The sequence below is a fragment of the Galeopterus variegatus genome, unplaced genomic scaffold (genome assembly GCF_000696425.1).
Source record: "Galeopterus variegatus unplaced genomic scaffold, G_variegatus-3.0.2 Scaffold1113, whole genome shotgun sequence".
NCBI classification, from domain to species: Eukaryota; Metazoa; Chordata; class Mammalia; order Dermoptera; family Cynocephalidae; genus Galeopterus; species Galeopterus variegatus.
The window spans coordinates 295,364-318,409 of NW_007727224.1; the positions used below are offsets into that span (position 1 = coordinate 295,364).

A 23,046-nucleotide genomic window follows, 5' to 3' on the forward strand; every position below is an offset into this window, starting at 1 on the left:
GGTGGGCCACCGGGCCGGCCCCGAGATTCCCTATTTCTAATAGAATTCTTTTTTTTTTTTTTCTTTTTGTCTTTTTTCGTGACTGGCAACGGATCACAACCCTCAGTGTCGCGCCCGTACCGGACCGGGACCAGCAACGGGATCGCAACCCTCGGTGTTGCTCCCGCGCCTCGCTCAGCCAGTGAGCGGGAACCGGTCTGTATGTGGGATCCGACCCCTCGGGCGGGAGCGCCGCCGCGCTTCCCAAGCGGCGCACCATCCAGTGCGCCACCGGGCCGGCCCCGAGATTCCCTATTTCTAATAGAATTCTTTTTTTTTTTTTTCTTTTTGTCTTTTTTCGTGACTGGCAACGGATCACAACCCTCAGTGTCGCGCCCGTACCGGACCGGGACCAGCAACGGGATCGCAACCCTCGGTGTTGCTCCCGCGCCTCGCTCAGCCAGTGAGCGGGAACCGGTCTGTATGTGGGATCCGAACCCTCGGGCGGGAGCGCCGCCGCGCTTCCCAAGCGGCGCACCATCCAGTGCGCCACCGGGCCGGCCCCGAGATTCCCTATTTCTAATAGAATTCTTTTTTTTTTTTTTCTTTTTGTCTTTTTTCGTGACTGGCAACGGATCACAACCCTCAGTGTCGCGCCCGTACCGGACCGGGACCAGCAACGGGATCGCAACCCTCGGTGTTGCTCCCGCACCTCGCTCAGCCAGTGAGCGGCTGGTCTGTATGTGGGATACGAACCCTCGGCAGGAGTGCCGCTCGCGCTTCCCAAGCGGCGCACTGTAGCAGTGCGCCACCGGGCCGGCCCTCTAATAGAATTCTGAGTGGCAAGGTCTACAGGACTTAACTATGATATATGCTTTAAATATATGCCAACAGAATGAGGTTTGTAGAAACCCCATTTGTCTTGTTCACTGTTGTAAACCCTAGGATCTGGCAATGTTTTATTCAGAGAAAGAATCCAGGGCCGGTCCGGTGGCGCACTGCTATAGTGCGCCGCTTGGGAAGCGCGGTGGCGCTCCTGCCCGAGGGTTCGGATCCCACATACAGACCGGTTCCCGCTCACTGGCTGAGCGAGGCGCGGGAGCAACACCGAGGGTTGCGATCCCGTTGCCGGTCCCGGTCCGGTGCGGGGGCAACACTGAGGGTTGCGATCCGTTGCCGGACACGGAAAAAGACAAAAAAAAAAGAAAGAATCCAAACATTTGTTGAATAAATTCATATAGGCCATTTGGCTTATTAGCTCTGGCCAGAGCACTAGAAGAAAAACTACAGGACTAGAAGCAGAGAGCAAGATAAGTCTCCTTCCCTAAAAACCAGACATAACTTTAGAATGCATCCTTGTGGTTCTGGTAAGGGTCAGAGTGGTGAGGGTGAAAGAACAAACTTCCTGGAAGCTGCTAATCACTGACCTGGTTTGTATTCACCACTGGAAATCCCCACTGCCCAGGCAGAGTTAGATGCTCTACTACATTTCTACTAAGGTAACTTACTTTTTGTTTTCCAAGGTCTTAAACTAGGCTAAACTAGAGCTCCCTAAGGGCAAGAACTGTCCTGACTCCTTTCTCTGCTAGTCAATAACTGGTCTCCAGGAAACGTTTAACATACCTGCTCTGTCTTCATGTGGAACTCTTTGAGCTCATCTTCTGTGAGAGGAAGGCAATTCTCATCATTTTCAGGATATTCCTGCCATCCCATTGCTTTTAATAACCTGGTGGAGACAGAGGGACAGGCAAAGAAAATATGACACCATTAAGCCTAAGAGGGCAGCCACCACTTCCCACAGAAAACCTTCCTGCCCAGGGGCAATGGATGTTAGAGAAGGAACTTTGTTTTCTTCTCCCCAGTGAGACAAGCTTTAATTATGGCTACTCATGTGCTTCTAATTAAATGAGGGATCTCCACAGTTGAGAGAAAAAAGGTATAGAAGAGACAGTAGAAGCAGAAACCAAGACAGCATAAAGAAAAGAGCCAAAGCATAAGGGCTCTCTTTCTCATAGATCAAACCAGAGGAAGAAATCTCTCTTTTGTTCCTTGTGAGCAAATTAGCATATCTGCACATATCCCTGAGCCCTCTTTCAATTTCATGGCATTTTGGACTCCATCATAACCTTGCTGACCCCTAAAGTTCCTCTGGATAGGAGCCTCCTTTCAGGAAGGTACTGCCATACTTGGCAGGCCCCACCTATTAGCCAGTTTTACAGAAGGCTGGATGCTCTGTGTTCAAGGCTCTCATTTAAAAACCAAGTTGAATGCATGGGAGTCTCATGCTTCCCAAGGCTCCTTAAAGGGGTCTTGTGGTAACTGCTCACTTGGGCCAGGAGGATCTAAGAGGCCAACACAACAGTCTTAGAAACAGACTCTCCTCTCCTTCCCTCTCTGACTGGAGCCATAAACTGAGTCTGAACTACATGAAAACCTTGGAGAGGAGATTGTGAAAAAGTTGACTGAGTCTGAGAGAGAATCCCCAGTGGGCAACAGGCCACCCACGGGCATACAAAGGGAACAAGTTATGGTGCTTGTGGGTATTTCTGTTTGTATGCTGAACTTTATCTGAGATGTCTTCTCAAGTATGTTCAAGGTCCTTACAGGCCACACATGGCATGCCTTGGGATCCCATCCTCATCTACCTGTGCTCTGCTTCCAGGGAGTGTGAGAGCACCTCCCCTTCTTCTACTACCGGGAGAGCAAGACCATTCTGATGACAGCCTTCCTCTCCATTTTCCTTTGGTTCAGGTGTGCTGTTGTCCTCCAACTGCAATAAGGAAAAGGCAGGAATGACATACTTGGTTTAACAATACTCTGTAGCAAGGTAAGAACCTACAAAACCAAGGAGCCAGAATCCAGGAAAGCACCTTCCAGAAAACAGCCTCAACCCCATAGGCTTTCCCCACTTAAAAATGAGGAACTTCTATACCAAAAAACTGATTTCTAAAGTTTACAAAGAGAGGCAAATGACCCAGAATAGACAGTACGATACTGAAAAAGAAGAACCAAGTCAGAGGATTGATAAATACTACCTGCTGTAGATTGGATGCCCCCCCACCTCACTGAGGCTTAATCCCCACCATAACTGTTGGGGGTGGGAAATCCTATTACAGTAATTGAAAGATGGGGCCTTGAAGAGGTCATTAGATTGTAGGACCATGCCATAATGAATGGATTAAAAATGGTGGTCATGGGCATGGTTCTGAGGCCTTTAAAAAGAGAGTGAACGAAGAAGTTATTTTCTCCTTTGCCATTTTTGCAATGTGATACCATGCTGTCACTGTCGCCACCACCAAGGCCTTCACCAAATGTGTTCCCAGTACTTTGGACTCCCCAGCCTCCAAAACTGTAAGGAATAAATTTCATTTTCTTTTTATTTACCCAGCTTCAGGTACTTTGTTATAAGCAACAGACATGGACTAATATACTACCCTTCACAAAAATTAACTCCAAATGGGTCACAGTCCTAAATGTATAACACAAAACCATAAACTCCTAAAGACAACACAGGAAAAAACCTAGAAGACCTTGGGTATAGCAATGACTTTTTAGATATGACTCCACAGACATATTCCATAAAGAATAATTGATAAGCTGAACTTCATTAAAGTTAAGAATCTTCTCTTCAAAAGACACTGTCGAGAGATTGAAAAGACAAGCCACAGACTGGGAAGAAATTCTTATTATCTGTTCCAAAGGACTGTTATCCAAGATATACAAAGAACCCTTAAAACTCCACAATGAGAAAACAAACGATTAAAAATGGGCAAAAGACCTGTAGAGACATCACCAAAGAAGATATAGATAGCAAATAAGTATATGAAAGGATGCTCCACATCCTACGTCATCAGGGAAATGCAAATTAAAACAACAATGAGATACCACTACACACCTATTAGGAGGGCCAAAATCCAGAACACTGATAACAAATGCTGATGAAGACTTGGAGCAACAAGAACTTTCATTCATTGCTGGTGGGAATGCAAAATGGTACAGCCACTTTGGAAACAGTTTGGCAGTTTCTTACAATACCAAACATACCCTTACCATACGACCCAGCAATCACACTACTTGGTATTTACCCAAAGGAGTTGACAACCTATGTCTACACCAACACCTGCACATAGATGTTTACAGCACCTTTACTCATTATTTCCAAAACTTGGAAACAACCAAAATGTCCTTCAGTAGGTGAATGATTATTAAAATAAACCCTAAATTAAAATCTCTGCTGAACAAAGTACTAAAACTCACTTTACCAAAGACTCTAGAAGGCTGTTACTCTATAAACAATATATCTATACATTTTAAAATCTTGCTACATCTTTCCCCTTAAGAAGAAGAAGGAGGTATATATAACAAAGGCAAACACCTATGCTGCCCCAGAAAAACCCTATGCTCTTACATCCTCCAGCTTGTCACAGTCTCTGTTCTCTGAGAAGTCTCCATTGCGGTCATCCTTCAGAGTCTTCAGGAACTCACTCTTCCTGTCGGTGGTTCGGCGAGTCAACTTGGTCAGACGAGAGGAGCCAATCTCAATTGGAGGAGTGGTGCTGGAGGGACTCTGGGCAAATACAATAAATAGGTTGCTCCTGACAGCAAAGATTAAGAAATGGGATTCTCTGGGTCACTTTTACACGGCACTGATTTCCAGAATCTGGTAGCCTATTTATCGATCTGTCTTTTACCAGAAATAATCCTTTCATTTTAACAAACTTCAGTTTTGAAGGGTTTTTATAGTTAAGACTGGTTGGCTTATATAAGATCTCTTTGATCTCTCTACAGACACCAGTAGAGTTCCAGTCTAACATAGGCCGACCTTGGTCTACCACAGAACATTTACCCCACCCAGCCACTGTCCACTTTTGGATGCTAATGGGAAACATCAGTAAAGAAATGACACTCAGCTAGGCATAACTACCAAAAAATGCATTACAGCTATACATATTACACTGCATATCTTAATATAAATAAATGGGAAATGGCAACTTTAAAAAAGGCTGCCCTGCTTTATCCTCACTCACCTCTTTGGGAGAACTTAGAACTGTGCCACCAGCCAATACCAATGGTTTGGTAACAGAGATTGGACTGGTAAAAGCAGACTCCCGGCTAGAGGAAATGGATCCTGATTTGTTTTCCACTCTGTTAGTTTTCCATGCATTGGGCTACATGGGAAGAAAGAACAAAATCAGTCAGAACAAGCACACAAACAGAAGCTCAGCTTGTAAAATCATAAAGCAAACAGTAAAATGTTATATGGGATCATGAGCTCCCAGACTTTACTTGTCTCAACATGTTTGGGAGGTATGCAACCTCTTTCTGAGGTTAAGCACTTAAAGAAAAAAAGGCAAATGGGAAAAAGAAGAGCCATGAGATATTAATAGGTATTTCTCAAAAGGAGAACTCTAGTTCAATAAGCCTGGGAGGGGTGATCAAAGTTCAACAGGTATCTTTACTGTGCTACTTTTCAAAGCACTTAACTACATCTTTGAGTTTGAGAGGCAGATATATAGTATTTTCAAAACTTATGTGACCCCAAAATGTTTTCTTTCACAGCATGTTTGCTAACCTCTGATGTAACCCAGACATTCCAGAAAGGACATCAGAAAAAATGCTGTTTTCAAGGAAGTCTGATGGGAAGCCTTGGGCATTGTAAATGGCTGGCCAATCCTAGTTTAGTCCAGAGAGGCCCTTCTTTAACACAGCCTTGTGGGGTCTGGGCCCATTCTGTCACTCTGGCCATTGCTCCAACTTTGATGGCAGCAGAGTAGAGCTGGAATACTCCATTTTTTTTTCTGAGCCAATCACACTGTCTGAGAAGACCAAGGAAGATGAGGCAGGTCAATAAAGTGGGGCCAGGGCCGGCCCAGTGGCGCACTGGAGAGTGCGCCGCTTGGGAGTGCGGCGGCGCTCCCGCTGAGGGTTCGGATCACATGTGGAGACCGGTTCCCGCTCACTGGCTGAGCGCAGTGCGGGTGCAACACCGAGGGTTGCGATCCCATTGCCGGTCCCCGGTACGGGCGTGACACCAAGGGTTGCGATCCTGTTACCGGTCAGTAAAAAAGACAAAAAGGAATAAAATAAATAAATAAATAAAGTGGGGCCGAAGCAACTGAGAAATTTCTACTTTTCCAGAATGAAATAATCAGAACCAAGAGACCTCCAGGACAAAGGAATATAGTCTGAGTGAAAAGAATTTCTTTCCTGGGTGTCTTCTTGGTTGAGGGGTACTAAAGAGGACACAATAACTTTAAGGAAGAGAATTAACTTTTACTACATATCTGCCATGTACCAGGTGATTGCCACACTTTCATTTGATTCTTACATCAATCAGATAGTAATTATTATGATGTTGACTTTTTATAGAGAATGACACTTAGGATAAAAAAATCATGCAATTTGTTCAAGATTACCCAGCTAGCACATGATATTTGCTTTTTCAGTATCCTACAATGCCTCCCCTCCAAAAAGAACAAGCAGATAAGAGAGACAGTAACTAAACTGCAATGAAGATTAATACTTTTTTTGCACTGATGAGAATCTAAAGAGGGTTGCTTGTGTTAGGTTAACTACCAAAGATGATTTGTGGCTTCCCTGGAGTTGTAGAGGGTCATGAGATACCTTATATTTCTTTTACATTGCCAACTCAGAGCACAGAAATGCCTGGGTTTCTGCAGTAGTATGTAAGGTTTACCAGACAGTCTTATATGCAAAAGGATACCTACATTTCCACCCAATTTTACTGCAACTTCATCTTAATTTTCAGAAACTTAAACACTGTGGTATAATAGCTGGCTGTCCAGTGAAGAAAATCATTATGCCCATGCCCCGTTTTATTTGAAAAAATATATTTGTATATATTTTATGTATGTAAAATCCCCTAAAATGAACTGTGTATCAACCACAGTTTTTTTAAAATGTCCTCTCCTTTCCTCTAAACTCCAAATCAATCCCAGCTCCACCTCAATTGATCTTGTCTTCTCCTAGTGAACAGAGAAGTCTGAAGTCAGTGGAGCCAAACTATCCCCTCCTTTTTTTTTTTTTTCCTTTTTGTCTTTTTTCGTGTCCGGCAACGGATCGCAACCCTCAGTGTCGCGCCCGTACCGGACCGGGACCGGCAACGGGATCGCAACCCTTGGTTCTGCGCCCGCACCTCGCTCAGCCAGTGAGCGGGAACCGGTCTGTATGTGGGATCCGAACCCTCGGCGGGAGCACCACCGCGCTCCCAAGCAGCGCACTGTAGCAGTGCGCCACAGGGCCGGCCCCCAAATCCCCTCCTTTTCACCTCAAGCCCAAAGAGGAACTTCTCCCATTCTACATCTGTTTGTTCTTTTTCCTTTGTGAATATATCATTTATTTCCCCCTTGCATCTTTAATCTTCTGCTCTCTAATAAGTTATTCTACTTTATCTTCAAGTATGCTAAACCACTAGAAAAAAGCTAAACAGACTTACTTCCCTCAATCTTATACCCCCATCCTTTTATTGCCAACCTTTTCTAAATAAGTCAGTTTCAGCTATCCTTCAATTGCTCGTTATTGCTTATTACTTAGTTGCATGCCTGCAATACCCACCTCTATCCCCATTTCAGTAAAACAATTCTTTCATAAATAACCCAAAATCTTGTCCTCATATTAAAAAGGCCAGCTCTTAAAAATATGTCTTATTTGGGGAATGAGATATTGCTCATTACCAATCTTTCTGAACCTGTCCCACTTTCTCTTGATTCCTTACTGCTTTCACTCTCTAGGTTCTTATTTAATCCTCTCTATTCCTTTCAGTCTTTTCAATGGACGTAGGCATTCTACAATGTTTTAGCCTCAATACTTTTCTTCTGCTGTAATCTGTCCTGGGTGAACTTCATTAGAAAAACTAGTTATTTATAACTGTTTAATCAGTTTAAATTTTTAAAATTATGTAGATAATATGTAAAACTCTCTCTCTGCTCCAACCCCTCTCCTGAGCTTTTATAAACCCCTCAATGAAGTCTACCTTCCTCATCACTTCCCACATACCAACCATACTTAACCACTTGCCTTCACTCATACATGGTATATCCTGTCTTCATTCTGGGGGTAACAATAGGTTCCCTCTGCCTGGAATGCCCCAGTTTACTTGCTCTCTAACAAACTCCTACTGTTTTTAAAGTTCCATTTACTGAGTAATTAGGATGTGTCAGGAACTATATCCCAAGTACTTCTAAAACTTTAATTTCACTCTTTTACCACAATTATGTGACAGATATAATTAGCTCCAATGTATTGCTGAGAAAAGTTTAGCAAAATTAAATAACTTGCTCAAAATCAATAGCCCTAGAGAATGGTGCAAAGATTCCAACTTAGTCAAGTTTGGCTCCAAAGCCAGAATTCTCAACTGCCTCTCCCCCTCTTCATCCTTCAAGATGGGGAGGCCATTCTGGACTATTAGAAAGAGCTGTGGTTTTGAAGGTAGACAGATCTGGTTTAAGAATCCTGACTCTATCACTTATTAGCAATGTAATCTCCTATTACATAATTCTCTGCATATCTGGATTAGAGAAGCAAATGCTTTAACAAGTGTAAAAGGCCTAACGAAGATCTTGGAACATAGTAATATGTCAGTGAATGGCAGTTCTTCTTCCTTTACCACATATTTGAACCCAGTTATCTGTAAAGACTTTGAGGACCCTCCCCAGACAGAAGTACACAATTATTTTTTATATCTGTCTCTTCACCAGTGAACTCTTTGTGATTAGAGACCATGTACTATTTTGTGCTTCTAGTGACACCAGTGTTTAGTATGTATATACTCAATGTTTAACAAATGTTGCTAACACAGATAAAAGATTTATGAGATCCTTGAGGACACAATGACATTGTCTAACTCATTTTTATGGTTTCTCTAGTCTAACAAAATGCTTGTGGACATCTCAGATAAAGTAACACTTACGAAAGCTCTTTAAAAACTCTTAAGGGGGGTCGACCCCGTGGCTCACTCGGGAGAGTGCAGCGCTGGGAGCGCAGCAGCGCTCCTGCTGCAGATACGGATCCTATATAGGGATGTCTGGTGCACTCATTGGCTGAGAGCGGTGAGGGCGACACCAAGCCAAGGGTTGCGATCCCCTTACCGGTCACAAAAAAAAAAAAAAAAAAAAAAAACCTCTTAAGGGGCCAGATCCGTGGCTCATTTGGGAGAGTGAGGCGCTGATAGCACCGAGGCTACGGGTTCAGGTCCTATATAGGGATGGCCACTGTGCTCACTGGCTGAGTGTGGTGCGGACAACACCGAGCCAGGGGTTACGATGCCCTTACGGGTCAAAAAAACCCCAAAAAACTCTTAAGGAATAGGACAAACATAAGGTATGCTGGCATGTTGGTAATAATAGCTAATATTTATTGGTACTTACTATAAATGTCAATTTTAAGTACTTCATAAAATTTTCTCATTTACTCCTCACAAAATAACTTATAAGTGTGGGTATTATCACCCTATTTCATAGATGAAGAAAAAGACTGAGAAGAAACTTGCCAAAGATCACATCAGAAAGAAGGAGCAAAGTAGAATCTGTTTATTCTAAAGCTCTATTGTTAACTTCCATGCTAGGTTTGCTCACGCTTTCTAATTGTTCTCTTTACCTGAATTCATATTCTTTCCCTTCTACCTCGAAGGAGAAAGTATCCTAAACCCTTTTCATAGATAATTCCACTAGTCACTTGGTTTTATTCCCATTCATTTCTTCTTGGCCCATGATCCTTTAATGACCTCTTCTTTTTCAAGTATATTTCAAGTTGCCCCCACTGTCTTCTTCCTACAGATTTCCTTCATCTTTTCATTTAGCTTTACCACCATATACCTATATTCTAGTTCCTTTTACTGTCAAGTCTCAAAGGAGCCCCTACTTCCACTTCTATCCACATAATTCCAGAATACCTCAAAATCTTGTTTCAGCCCTACTTTATTCTCATAAAACCTCAACTCAAAGGTTACCAAAAACTTTCCAATTGCTAAGGTCAAAAACCTTATTTCAGTTATTTTCTTCAACTTGCTAGTAGCAAATGACAAATGTTGACAACCCGTTGCCATTTTAAACTCGCTCACCTGGATTTCTGTGATAGCATACCATACATATTTTGTCTGAACTACAATTTCTCTGTACTATTGCCTATGCTGCTATTTTCCCATTATTTTTTCTTCTTCCTCTATCCTCTTTCCTTGTAGATCTTATCTATCCTGAAAGCTTCACTCATTATCAGCTTTAATCATCATCACTAGAAATAATGACTCCCAGTCTTGATATTTTTTAAGCTCCAGTGTTACCAGGAGTAATGAAAATAGTTCATTAAACTGTACCTCATTTTCGGGCTGGGGTTGCTTCCAAAAAATAAACAAACAAAACACAACTGTACCTAAAACATGCTTAGTGCTTACTGGTTTTAGAACTTTTATTTAACTACCTCTTCTCCTATGATGTACAACACTCTACAAATTCTTTTCTCTCTATCCAAATCTGGACCATCCTTCAAAGACCAGTTCAAATTACAGTTTTTCAGTAAAACTTCCCTGATGATCATAGTCTGCACTAATCTTGCTCCTCTGAACTATGTAAATAAATAGTGTTTCATTAATTTAATTAACCCAAATCTGTTTAGGATGCTATTAGAATCTGCTTCTGTTTTATTTCATATATAATCACATGACCTTCTTCTACATTGTTATATACTGTCATCTTAATTAAACTTTCAGCTCATGGAAGGTGATAACTGATGCTGTACTTCTTTGTATTGCTCATAAGCACCAAACACAGTGCAAGCACACAATGGAAAGTGAATTAATGCTGACTAGTTTGTCTACTGACACAGTAAATTCTATTTGTTTCCTTACAGTGGCTGAAACTCATTCAAGCAATTATGATGTGCTATGTAGGAGTACTAGGGATACAAATATAGGAAGGACCTGAAGCCTTCCATTAAGGAGGTTACAAGTGAAGAAACAAACAGATGCAATAAAGTGTTTCAGCTATTGTGGCAAGAGACTCAAGAGTGCTATGCAATCACAGAGATATAAAGATTAATTAGCTCTTTAGATGTACATGATGGAAACAAATTCACAGAGAGGATGGCATTAGCGTGAAGAATAATTTTTTTCCAGGTAAGAGAAAAAAGGGGCAGTAAGATGTAAAAGATGGTTGGGACTCAGGCTATGAAGAATAACACATGTCACTGCTGAGTAGTTTGGAAACTGTGTTATAAGACCAGGGATTGGCAAACTATGACCCATGTGCCAAACCTAGCCTGAAGCATTTTTGTATGGCTCACAAGCTAATAATATTTTTACATTTTTGAAGGGTTATTAAAAAAGAATATGTAATATGCAACAAAGACCATACGTAACCAGCATTTGGCAGTTCTGTGGAAGATGAATATAGGGAGATGAGAAAATAGAAGGGTATTTTACAATATAGTAAATGTGACGTGACAAGGTCCTAAACAAGGACAGCAAAGAGGGAATAACTGACAGGAACTTTGTAATTACTTGGCTGAAGGGAATGAGTGACGGGAAAGAAAACAGCAGATAAGATATTCAGCTGACTGCTCAGATGAATGCTGATGCTATGTATTAATGGAAACAGCAAATCAGGAGGAGCAGGTTTATGAGATGAAGCTAATAACTATGAGAAGCCAACTAAAAAATCCATCTGGCAGCATTAGAGAGTCTGGAGACAGAGTACAATACTATACATATAACAGGTACTAAGTGAGTATCTGGTGAATAATTTGACAGGAAAAAACACATTTACTAAATTTTTTTTGACTTATTCCCAAACATCTGCTGTACAATGACTCTAAATCATACCTTGGAAGGGGGTGGTGCAGGCTTAGGAACCAGGTTCTTATAGACACTTGGAACCATGGTTGATGATTTATTCCCATTTGCATGGTGAGACCCTGGTGAAGTGAATGCAGCAGAGAAGGCAGCAGCAGAATCCTCTTTGGAAACTTTTTTAATAACTAGCATCTTAGAGGGTTGCTTGGCACTAGGTGGGTTTTCTGTGAAATACAAAAGTACAGAGACAAAAGAATGTCAAACCTGTTGCATAACATGAAGCATAGTTTATACAAAGTCCTCACCTTCAACAAAGAGCTGACAGTTGGGAACAAGGTACAAACATTTGCTGTTGTGCACTTAACTAATACTGTCGAAAGTGATACTACTCGGAAACTACAGGAAAAAAATGCAGCATATAAAGCACTTAATACTAAATTCATAAATCAGCCAGAAAGCCCAAAGATGTTAGCAGTCCTTCAGGGGCACAACATATCTAATATATAGTGTGATCAGTCAGGCATGGACCAAACAAGAATATATCCAAGGGTAGCAGCTCCTGTCAGCATGGGAACGGAGAGATCAAATAATTAGGAAGAAAGGTGTGCCACGGGGACTCCGATGAGGCAAACTGGAGCAAAGTGATATAAAATTAACAAAGAGAAGAAAGTACAGCAATCACCCTCAAAACTATAACAATGGATCCAAACCATTGCTAAAGCTTTCCCAATAATATGTCCAGCTACTGAACATGTCTAATGAAGGAACCAACAGAGTTCAATTTGTAAATGCCAAAGATCCCAATGCCACAAATCAGGTTTGGTTTGAAATACACTGATTCATACCTGTGAATTTTTTGTAAATGTAGTTATTCCGAACATATACATATGGGGGTACTTAAAAAAGTTCATGGAGAATAGAATTAAAAGGTTAACACGAATCTTTCCATGAACTTTTTTTTTTTTTTTTTTTTTGTCTTTTGTCTTTTTCCGTGTCCGGCAACGGATCGCAACCCTCAGTGCTGCCCCCGTACCGGACCGGGGACCGGCAACGGGATTGCAACCCTCGGCGTCGCTCCTGCGCCTCGCTCAGCCAGCGAGCGGGAACCGGTCTGTATGTGGGATCCGAACCCTCGGGCGGGAGCGCCACCGCGCTTCCCAAGCGGCGCACTATCCAGTGCGCCACCGGGCCGGCCCTTTCCATGAACTTTTTGAAGTACCCCCATATAAACGTGTGCATTTATATAGGTTTCCAACTTGTCCTATACAATAGCTTCATTTATAATTGCCGAATAAGATAAAAAAATGTACAAGTTGGAACCTGGTTGAACAAAATGGTATATTTACAGAATGTGGTATTATATTACCTTTCCTTTTTTTTTTTTCCTCTGACTGGTGAGGGGATCACAACCCTTGGCACAGTGCTGCCTGTGCCATGCTCAGCCAGCAAGCGCACTGGCCATCCCTATATATGATCTGAACCCGCGGCCTCGGCACTACCAGCGCTGCACTCTCCCGAGTGAGCCACGGAGCCGGCCTCACATTACCTTTCAAAGAACACTTCTGATGGGCTAGTTGGTTAGAGTGAAGCTTTATAACACTATGGTCACAGGTTTGGATCCCCATACTGGCTAGCCACAAAGGAAACACATAAAAAAAACCCCTAAAAATCAAAGAACATTTCTGAAGAATATTTAGAAATATGGAAGAATGCCTAGGATATACTGTTATGTATACCAGCTATATATTTAGGAGATAAGCATAACACATAAAAAATAATTATTATAAGTGAATCTGCAAGTCAATTAAAAACTTTTTTTTTTTTGACTGGTAAGGGGATTGCAACCCTTGGCTTGGTGTCGCCTGCACCGTGCTCAGCCAGTGAGTGCACCGGCCATCCCTATACAGGATCTGAACCCGTGGCCTCGGTGCTCCCAGCACCGCTGCGCTCCCAGCACCGCTGCGCTCCCAGCACTGCACTCTCCCGAGTGAGCCACGGGGCTGGCCCCCCAAATTTTTTTTTTTAAAATGAACTTTATATTATTCTCCCTTTACTTAAAATCTGCTTCCAAATTCAGGGCTCTACACACTCTCAGTTATCTCTCCTCTGACTCCACTTCCATGATTACATTTCAATGGTGTTTTGGGGGTGGAGTAACCTGCTATACTTGTAGACACTGAGGTTACTGAAGAATAGGTATTAGTTATCATGGGCAAATGGATAAGATGAGAAATAGATAAAGAAACAAAAAAGAAATAAAAATTTTTGCTCCCCTCTGATAAGAAAACATTTAAAGTTGTGCCTATAAAATGGCAAAATCTACCTACCCCACACTCCAGAAGGGGTCCCAATAGGTCTGCATGGCTGATTCTTTTTGCCAGCTTCTGGATTCAAAGAAGGCTAGGAAAAAAGGGATATGAATGGTTGATATAGAAAGATGATCATTTTGGCACTTTTCAAAAAGTAGTCATCACCATGGAACCTACCAAATAATTACATACTAGCAGCACTTATTAATTTAACGCTGTATTCAGAATTATAACAAACAAAATAGAAGATGTTGAAATGCAGTATCAATTGGTACTAATTTAATCTTAAGCTCTCTTGAGTTCCATTTCCTTTGATCTAAGAGGAATTTATTTTTTTAAATACACAGACTAAACGTGCAACTTTCCACCTTCTTATAAAATGTGTACGCGAAGTAAGGAGGCACAAAGGCCAGCCCATGGCTCACTTGGGAGAGCGTGGTGCTGACAACACCCAAGTCAAGAGTTAAGATCCCCTTACCGGTCATCTTTAAAAAACAAACAAACAAACAAAAAAACCAAATAAGGAGGCACAGAAAGCTGAATGAACAAAAATGTGAATCCTTTTTCTCACATTTAAGGAGACAAGATAGTCAGTGAAGTGTGTAGTATTCACTGCATTTCTTTTTTTTTTTCTTTTCTTTTTTTTCCTTTTTGTCTTTTTTTGTATCCGGCAACGGATCGCAACCCTCAGTGTCGCGCCCGCACCGGGCCGGGACCGGCAACGGGATCGGCAACGGGATCGCAACCCTCGGCGTTGGGCCCGCACCTCGCTCAGCCAGTGAGCGGGAACCGGTCTGTATGTGGGATCTGAACCCTCGGCGGGAGCGCCACCGCACTCCCAAGCGGCGCACTGTAGCAGTGTGCCACCGGGCTGGCCCTATTCACTGCATTTCTATGACTGCTTTAGGGCAGAGGTAGATCATGTGCCAGGAACTGTGGTAAGGATAAAAAGGCAATTAAGAAGAGCCCCTTTCCTCACGAGGGTCACAGCCTCACTACAAAAATAAACTTGTAAACAAGTAAATACAATAAAAGGTTAGAAGGACTATGATAAAAATTCAAGTTAGGGAAGAAGGAGTACTCAAATGGGAATGACAATTTCACCTGAAAGAGAAGTGATATCAGAAAAGGTTTCATTACAGGTGCTCACAAACAAGAATCCTTAAAGATAAACTCTAGAAAATGGGTGATTCCAGGAATAGAAAATTCAAGGAACACCAAGACAGGAAATCACGAAGAATAACAGAATATTCTGAGATTTAACAATAGTTCACCATTAGTGCTAGGGAAGAAGGGAACCCTTCTGTGGGGAAAGAGGTGTCTTGCAAAGTAGTCAAGAGCCAGCTTGTAGAGGATCTTTTAAGGAGATTAAATTCTATTCTGTAGATAATGAGGATCCGTCTTTCATGAATAGAGTTACTTACTATGATCCAATCACCGATTTACAACAGTCTGGCAACAGCTTGAGGGATAGATTTAAAGGGTTTAAACATCAACTAAGAGAGCATTAGGAAACCAATTCCATAGTCCAGGAGAGTATGAAGGCAACAGGAGTAGAGGAAGAGATGAGGGGAAGGATGGAGAAGAGTTAAGAGCAATAAACTAGACTTAATAATTAAGTATATGGGGGTTTGAGGATGACACTGGTATCTAAGCCCCAACTGTACAATCTGGTAACAGGGCAGGAAATTGGCTTTTCAGCACAACTGCCTGTGAAACATTAAACAAAAAGATGCCAAAACTCGACTACAGAGCTTCTAAATCAAAATCTCAGATTGGAGTGCCACCAATCAAGGTGAAAACCACTAGAAAAGGACAAATACAAATAAAACTGCCAACTCACTATATAAACAGACAAATCAGCAACAGAATACAGAGGACAGAGAAATACATTTTTGGGGGGGGGGATGGCATAGTACAGGCAGAAGGAGATCCTATGAATAAAAGCTGTGATCGTTTTCTTATTTTATTTTAATAGGTACGTGTTGTTAATAATATTCTATCTAGGGTTCTCACAGATACTCCTCCCATTTATGCCATATCTTTGACTTCTGTTGATTTTAAAAACATACAATTTAAAAATTCTTTAAAATAGTAAAATATAAACAGACACAGATAAATAACTACACAAAACAAAGAAATAGGTTAATGTGCTAAAGTTCATGTAACCATCACCAGGTTTACACAATAGAACATAACCGGCCAAACCAGAAACACTTAACAAGCCTCATCACCCAAAAAAAATCCCTCCCTCCCTTCTAAAAATAACTATCTTAACTTACGTCATCACTTCTTGCTTTTTACTAACCAGTGTGTATCCCTCAACATTATAGTTTTATTTTGCCCCCCAAAAACATCTTAATTCTTAATCTACAGGTTACTTTTAAAACCCTTATACCTCTGTATTTCCTATAAATTGGGAGTTGGTTCTAGAGGCTATAGAATCCCTTATTTTATCTTTGACAAGGCAACTTCTTGGTAGTTTTGTGTTCTTCCATTAGAAGACACATAGCATCTGGTTGTGTTTCTTTTTGGGATAGGGCAGATGTTGATGCCCACAGCAAAAAACTATTAATACAAGATGCAAAACAATGGTCTAATTTTATAATTACTCTTTATAAGTTAGTATACTTCTATAAAGAGGAACTTCCTCTCATCTACTATTTGGCAATTCAGTGGCAACAGTTCATACTGAAAAGACAGGATGCATGTTTGCTCCTACTAAGATGACAGAGGTATCACTGTGAACTCACAGATGTAACCACATTTGATATGATTCAAACACTTGCAGTTATTATCTTTAATTGACACATAGAATTGTCCCATGTTTGACCAGTGAGAACCTCTTCAATTTGGCTTCTGAATTCTTTTAATATAACCCTAGTAGTCTTTAATTACTTCTCTGCTATCTAGTATAGAAAAGTATTCCAAACTAATTTTATAAATATCCTGCCTAGAAATAGTATTTCAAGACCACAATCTAGGGACTAGGGCTGTTCATTGCTATGGGTAGTTCATTGTCTTTAGGTCTTTTCAGTGAATAGAGCTTGGGGGGGAAATATTTATGTTTCCCCAAAGGTAAAACACCTCATAACTTCTTGCTGATATTTTCTTTAAGGTGAAGTGTTAGGCTGTTCACCTTATCCATTTCCTCCAGGTTTTCGAACTTGTTGGTGTATAGCTGTTTATAGTAGTCTCGGATGATTCCTTGTATTTCATTTGGGTCAGTTGTAATATCACCTTTTTCATTTCTAATTTTTGTTATTTGAATCTTCTCTCTTCTTTTTTTTGTTAGCCATGCAAGTGGTTTGTCGATTTTGTTTATCTTTTCAAAAAACCAACTTTTTGATTTGTTGATCTTTTGTATTGTTTTTTGGGTTTCAATTTCGTTAAGTTCTGCTCTGATCTTGATGATTTCTTTCCTTCTGCTAACTTTAGGTTTGGATTGTTCTTGTTTTTCTAGTTCTTTAAGGCGCTTTATTAGATTGTTCACTTGCCAGCTTTCCATTTTTCTGAGGTAGGCATTTAATGCAATAAATTTCCCCCTTAGTACTGCCTTTGCTGTATCCCACAAGTTTTGGTATGATGTATCATTATTTTCATTAGTTTCAATAAATTTTTTTATTTCCTGCTTGATTTCTTCTTGGACCCATATGTCATTAAGTAGAATGTTATTTAATTTGCATGTGTTTGTATCGTTTTGAAAGTTTCGTTTGTTATTGATTTCTAGTTTTAATCCATTGTGGTCTGAGAAAATACATGGGATAATTCCAATTTTTTTGAATTTGTTGAGACTTGATTTGTGTCCTAATATGTGATCTATCCTGGAGAATGATCCATGTGCTGATGAGAAGAATGAGTATTCTGAGGTTGTTGGATGGAATGTTCTGTAGATATCTGCCAAGTCCAATTGGTCTAGAGTATTGTTAAGATCTTGTGTTTCTCTGTTGATTCTTTGCCTAGATGATCTGTCCAGTATTGACAGTGGGGTGTTCAGGTCCCCTGCTATTATGGTATTAGTGTCTATTTCCTTCTTTAGGTCGAATAGAGTTCGTTTTATACATCTGGTTGCTCCAACATTGGGTGCGTACATATTTATGCTTGTTATGTCTTCTTCATGGATCAGTCCTTTTATCATTACATAGTGTCCCTCATTGTCTCTTTTTATGGTTTTTAGTTTAAAGTCTATTTTGTCAGATATGAGAATAGCTACTCCAGCTCATTTTTCTTTTCTGTTTGCATGGTAAATCTTTTTCCATCCTTTCACTCTTAGTCTATGTGAGTCTTTATGGGTGAGGTGGGTCTCTTGTAGGCAGCATATAGTTGGGTCCTCGTTTTTAATCCAGTCCTTGCTGATATTTTCAATTCAAATTCAGAACCTTGGGGTGTTTACTGAACATCTATCTTATATTTGTATTTCCTTTCTTCTACAGAATCCTGATCCTCAAAGACACAAAAGATAGACTATCATCCAGCACGTTTTTCTTTTCTGTTTGCATGGTAAATCTTTTTCCATCCTTTCACTCTTAGTCTATGTGAGTCTTTATGGGTGAGGTGGGTCTCTTGTAGGCAGCATATAGTTGGGTCCTCGTTTTTAATCCAGTCCTTGCTGATATTTTCAATTCAAATTCAGAACCTTGGGGTTTTTACTGAACATCTATCTTATATTTGTATTTCCTTTCTTCTACAGAATCCTGATCCTCAAAGACACAAAAGATAGACTATCACATTCAATCGCTTTATTCCATATTATACACAACAGTCTCAGAATAACAATATTAATATTTCACCAATCTGATTACTAAAATATTAATTTTTTGGACACACTCTCCCTATTTTCCCCATTAAGAAAAGTTATATTGTATTTAGATTATCAGAGCACACAGCTATTACATGCTATATTCTCTTTTAACTTTCATTTAGTCTTAGTTCTGCAATCAACCATATATTTAATATTTACCATCATTCCTTTTTTTAGTATCTTTCTGGTTAATTTGAAGCTTCTTCTGTAGTACTTTCCTCAGGGAAAGTCTTAGGAACAGCATTGTCTGTGACCTTTATAATTGAAGATTAGTTTGACAGAATATAAAATCCTTGGCTCACATTTTCTTTTCCTTGAGTACTTTTAAGTGTTACTTCTGTTATAAGGCTTTGCTGTCAAAGTCTATCTGACTTTCTTTCTCTTACAAGTCACTCAGTCTTTACGTCTGCCTGCCCAAAGGTTATTTTCTTTTATTCGAGTCTAGTATTTTATAAGACTATGTCTTAGTGTTGGCTGTTCTGACTGTCCTTTCGATTTGTAGCTTCAAATCTTATTGTATTTCAGAAAGTTTTTCGTGAATTACACTTTTCAGTATTTAAGCTATTCCTTTGTTTTGGTTTTTTTTAGGGGGGATCCTGTAACACATACATTGGAATGTTTTTTCTCCCAAACTTCTGTCATTTTTTCTCAATTTCAACTTTTTATCGATTTGTTTCTCCTTCATTTAAAAATTTTTCCTCTTTTGTAATTCTTAAAAAATGTTAGTGTTCATTCTCTCGTGTTCTTTCTTGTTTAGTCATCATTTTCTTTTCTTTCCAGAGTTCTAGCAAGTTATTTTGAGTTTTTCTGGATTATGGTTTTTACATACTGAAATAATGTAATGTTCTTTACATTACGTTGTTCATTTTCTTAATAACATTTAGTTAAGTTTTAAGATAGTGGTCACATTCTTATCTGTTTTGTGGACATGTCTTACAGGCATACTTTGCATTGTCTGTTGGAATGTTACTCTGCTCCTTATTCTCTTTTTTCTTATTATAAAGTAGAAAGGGATCTAATCTTGATCCTTTTAAGCTGTTCATTTATACGACTGGTTTTTAAAAATGTGGGTCAGACTAGCTTTTAACATCACATTCTTCTATTGTTTTCATGGAGTATTCAAAAATATAGTGGCTTACTTTCTTTAATGTCCTGGTTGTTCTCACCCCACCTTTTACCTGAACCTTCCTTTTCCCTCTACTGCCTCTCTCTGTGCAGCCCAATCTGGACTATATTTCTGACAGTTTGTTTTCAGTGAGGGGCTTTGTTCTGGAAGGGAATATTGAACAATGAAAGAACCCTGTACTGGTTATCAATGTAACAGCTTCTTAATTCTAAACTCATCCTTTCTGCCTATTCTGTGCAAATGTATCTGGACACCTAAAATTTTTTTCCTTTGACAGCGGCAAATTAACTTTTGTCATTAGAGAGCAATGGAGAGATTTTTGCTTCCTGTTACAGGGTGCTTATTCAGCAGGCTCTTGTAGAACCCAGTTCCTCAATGCCAGCTTCTGAAGTGCAAGTGAGCTCTGAGGCCAGCAGCTTCCCTCAGCACCCCACATGAGTGATTTTGTAGAAGAATGACATCTCCCATGAACAGCTTTCCTAGGTACTCTAGAGGGCAGATTTCAAGCATGTTTCCCCAGAAAGCACCTCAGCAACTGCTCTGACATTCAAGTAAGCCGCAATTGAGCCCTTTTTAACATGGTCTGGATCTCAGCCCCTGGGATGGTGGTGGGGGAATAGGGGACTTTTCCTTGGTTGCTCTTAGTCCCACGGGTAGTGACTGCTCCTTACATGTATTTCTAAATTCTTTAAAGTTCTCTTTATTTCTTACTTGGCAATCCCTCATCACTCCAATCCTGCTATAGTTAATGAATCTTTACATTCACTTTCCCTGTTCAAACTACAATGGTCCTGATTGGTCCAGTCAGACCCTTCATATCTTATCCCCAAATCCCTCTATTTACCACTTATTGCATTATAGAAAACCCCTCCCAATTTCTAGCTGCTATTCTCAAATATGGCAAGCTTTCCAGAAAAACTGTTGGCTCTTTTGGGATTCTTGAGGCTGTTCGGTGACCCTGTTGCTTTCCTTTGATTCCTCTTGTACAAATGCTAAAACTACCAAGGTCATGTAGATTTTGGTAGTTTGTCCCTATCTACTTTAGGCTTTTACTGGGATAACTTACTTTGTTTTGTCACAAATGATATCCGTGGATTTTTTTGTCCCTCAATTCTAACTGCTTTGTTTTCTTCCTGGTTTTAAAATTTTGAAACAATCTGACTTACAAAAACGTTGCAAAAATAATACAAAGAATTCCTGTACAACTTTCATTTAGACTGTCATATTAATGTTTTACCACATTTGCTCCAATATTATCTCTAATTTTTTTCCTGAACCATCTGAAGAACTTGGTGTCATTTACCCTCCAATATTTAATTATGTATTTCCTTAAAAGGACATTCTGTTACATAATCATACTATAATTATTAAAAAATTAGGAAATTAACATTAATAAATAGTAGTTATTATCTAACCGAAAATCCTTACTCAAATTGTCCCACTGAAGTCTTTACCAAAAGAAATTTAAAAACAATTATTTTGCCCTCATGTAATATTTAAATTATAATTTATTTTTTGGCAGCTGGCTAGTACAGGGATCTAACCCTGTACCTTGGTGTTATCAGCACTATGCTCTAACCAACTGAGCTAACTGGCCAGCCCCTTCATGCAATCTAGGTTCACATGTTGTCTTTGATTGTCATATCTCTTTAGTTTTTTTTTTTTTTTTTTTTTTTTTTTTAAAAAAAATTTAATTTTTTAAATTTTTTTTTTTTTTTTTTTTACATTCTAGGATGTTGTTGCAGAGCAGTTGAAAGGGAGGGGGAAAGGGGAAAGGGGAAGGAAATGTGATGGAAGGAGGAAAGAGGAGGGGTGGGATTGAGGCCTCTGCCAGCCCCCTCATTCCCACAGGGGAGACCAGGGGGCTTCCAGTAGTGGCTTGGTCATTGCCAGGCTGGGTGCAGATGTCAGGGGGGTGTAGCAAAAGCCCTTGCCCTCCACCACACCAGCTCAGGAATGCAGGGCCCTTCCTGCAGTGGCTTGTTGGTCACCAATGGGCTGGCTGAGCATGTCAGGGGGTGTGGCCGAGGCCCCACCCTGGGGACTGGTTATGCATGTTGGCGGGGGCATTGTTGAGGCCCCTGGCCGTCCCCACTTTCTGGCTTGGTATTCCAGGAGACTTTTGGTCCTTCTAGTTGTTATTAGTGTACTTCAATGAAATGAAACCTTTACTAGTTAATATCAAACTTTGTCGGTACGGGGGCAACACTGAGGGTTGCAATCCGTTGCCGGACACGGAAAAAGACAAAAAGACAAAAAAAAAAAAAGAAAAAGAAAAAGAAAATGTAATTTTATAATATTAATTTTACATTCTAGAATATTATTGCAGAGCAGTTGGGAGGGAGAGGGAGAGGGGAAAGGGGAAGGACATGGGATGGAAGGAATAGGAGGGATGGGATTGAGGCCCATGGCATACCCTTCATTCCTACAGGGATGACCGGGGGGCTTCCAGCAGTGGCTTGGTCATTGCTGGGCTGGGTATAGATGTCGGGGGGGGGGAGGTGTCAAAAGCCCTTGCCTCCCACCATCCCAGCTCAGGAACTTGGGGCCCTTCTCGCTGCAGCTTGTAGTTGTCACTGGGCTGGTTGCACCTGTGGGGTGTGTGGGGGGGTGGTGGCCAAGGCCTCCCCCCTCAGGATTGGTTACAGGTGTTGTGGGGGAATTGCTGAGGTCCTGACTTCCCACCTTTCTGGGTTGGTAGCCCAGCAGACTTCTGGTCCTTCTAGGTGTTATAGGTGTTCTTTGGTGAAATGAGACCTTTACTAGTTAATACGAAACTTTATCTCTGGTTGCGGGTACCTTTTTTCTTTCATTTCTGTGTTGGATTATTTGCTGTTCCCACCATTTAAACTCTGCGCTGGAACTAATTTGTTGTCCTTTGCTTACTTCTAAATTGGGGAAACTTCCTGTGGGGACCAGTTCTTGAGCTCTGTGGTTGAGCTAAATTGCTGCTTTGCTGCTGATTCTCTAGGGAAAGCTTTTTGTGCAGCTCAGGTTTTTTTTTTTTTTTTTTTTTCCTTTTTTTTTT

At 40.5% G+C, this 23,046-nt stretch overlaps 1 protein-coding gene across 3 annotated transcripts in view; it reads right to left on the reverse strand.

The window, feature by feature from the left end:
* The window catches only part of GPBP1L1 (GC-rich promoter binding protein 1-like 1), a 60,357-nt gene that overhangs the window by 1,672 nt on the left and 35,639 nt on the right, over nucleotides 1-23,046 (reverse strand). For all 3 annotated transcript variants that reach the window (XM_008574888.1, XM_008574889.1, XM_008574887.1), the window contains 6 exons: nucleotides 14,110-14,182; nucleotides 11,813-12,006; nucleotides 5,007-5,147; nucleotides 4,388-4,546; nucleotides 2,625-2,749; nucleotides 1,603-1,705 (listed from right to left, as the gene is read on the reverse strand). In XM_008574888.1, the coding sequence (XP_008573110.1) occupies nucleotides 1,603-1,705; nucleotides 2,625-2,749; nucleotides 4,388-4,546; nucleotides 5,007-5,147; nucleotides 11,813-12,006; nucleotides 14,110-14,182 (795 nt within the window). The remainder of the gene's footprint in view (nucleotides 1-1,602; nucleotides 1,706-2,624; nucleotides 2,750-4,387; nucleotides 4,547-5,006; nucleotides 5,148-11,812; nucleotides 12,007-14,109; nucleotides 14,183-23,046) is intronic.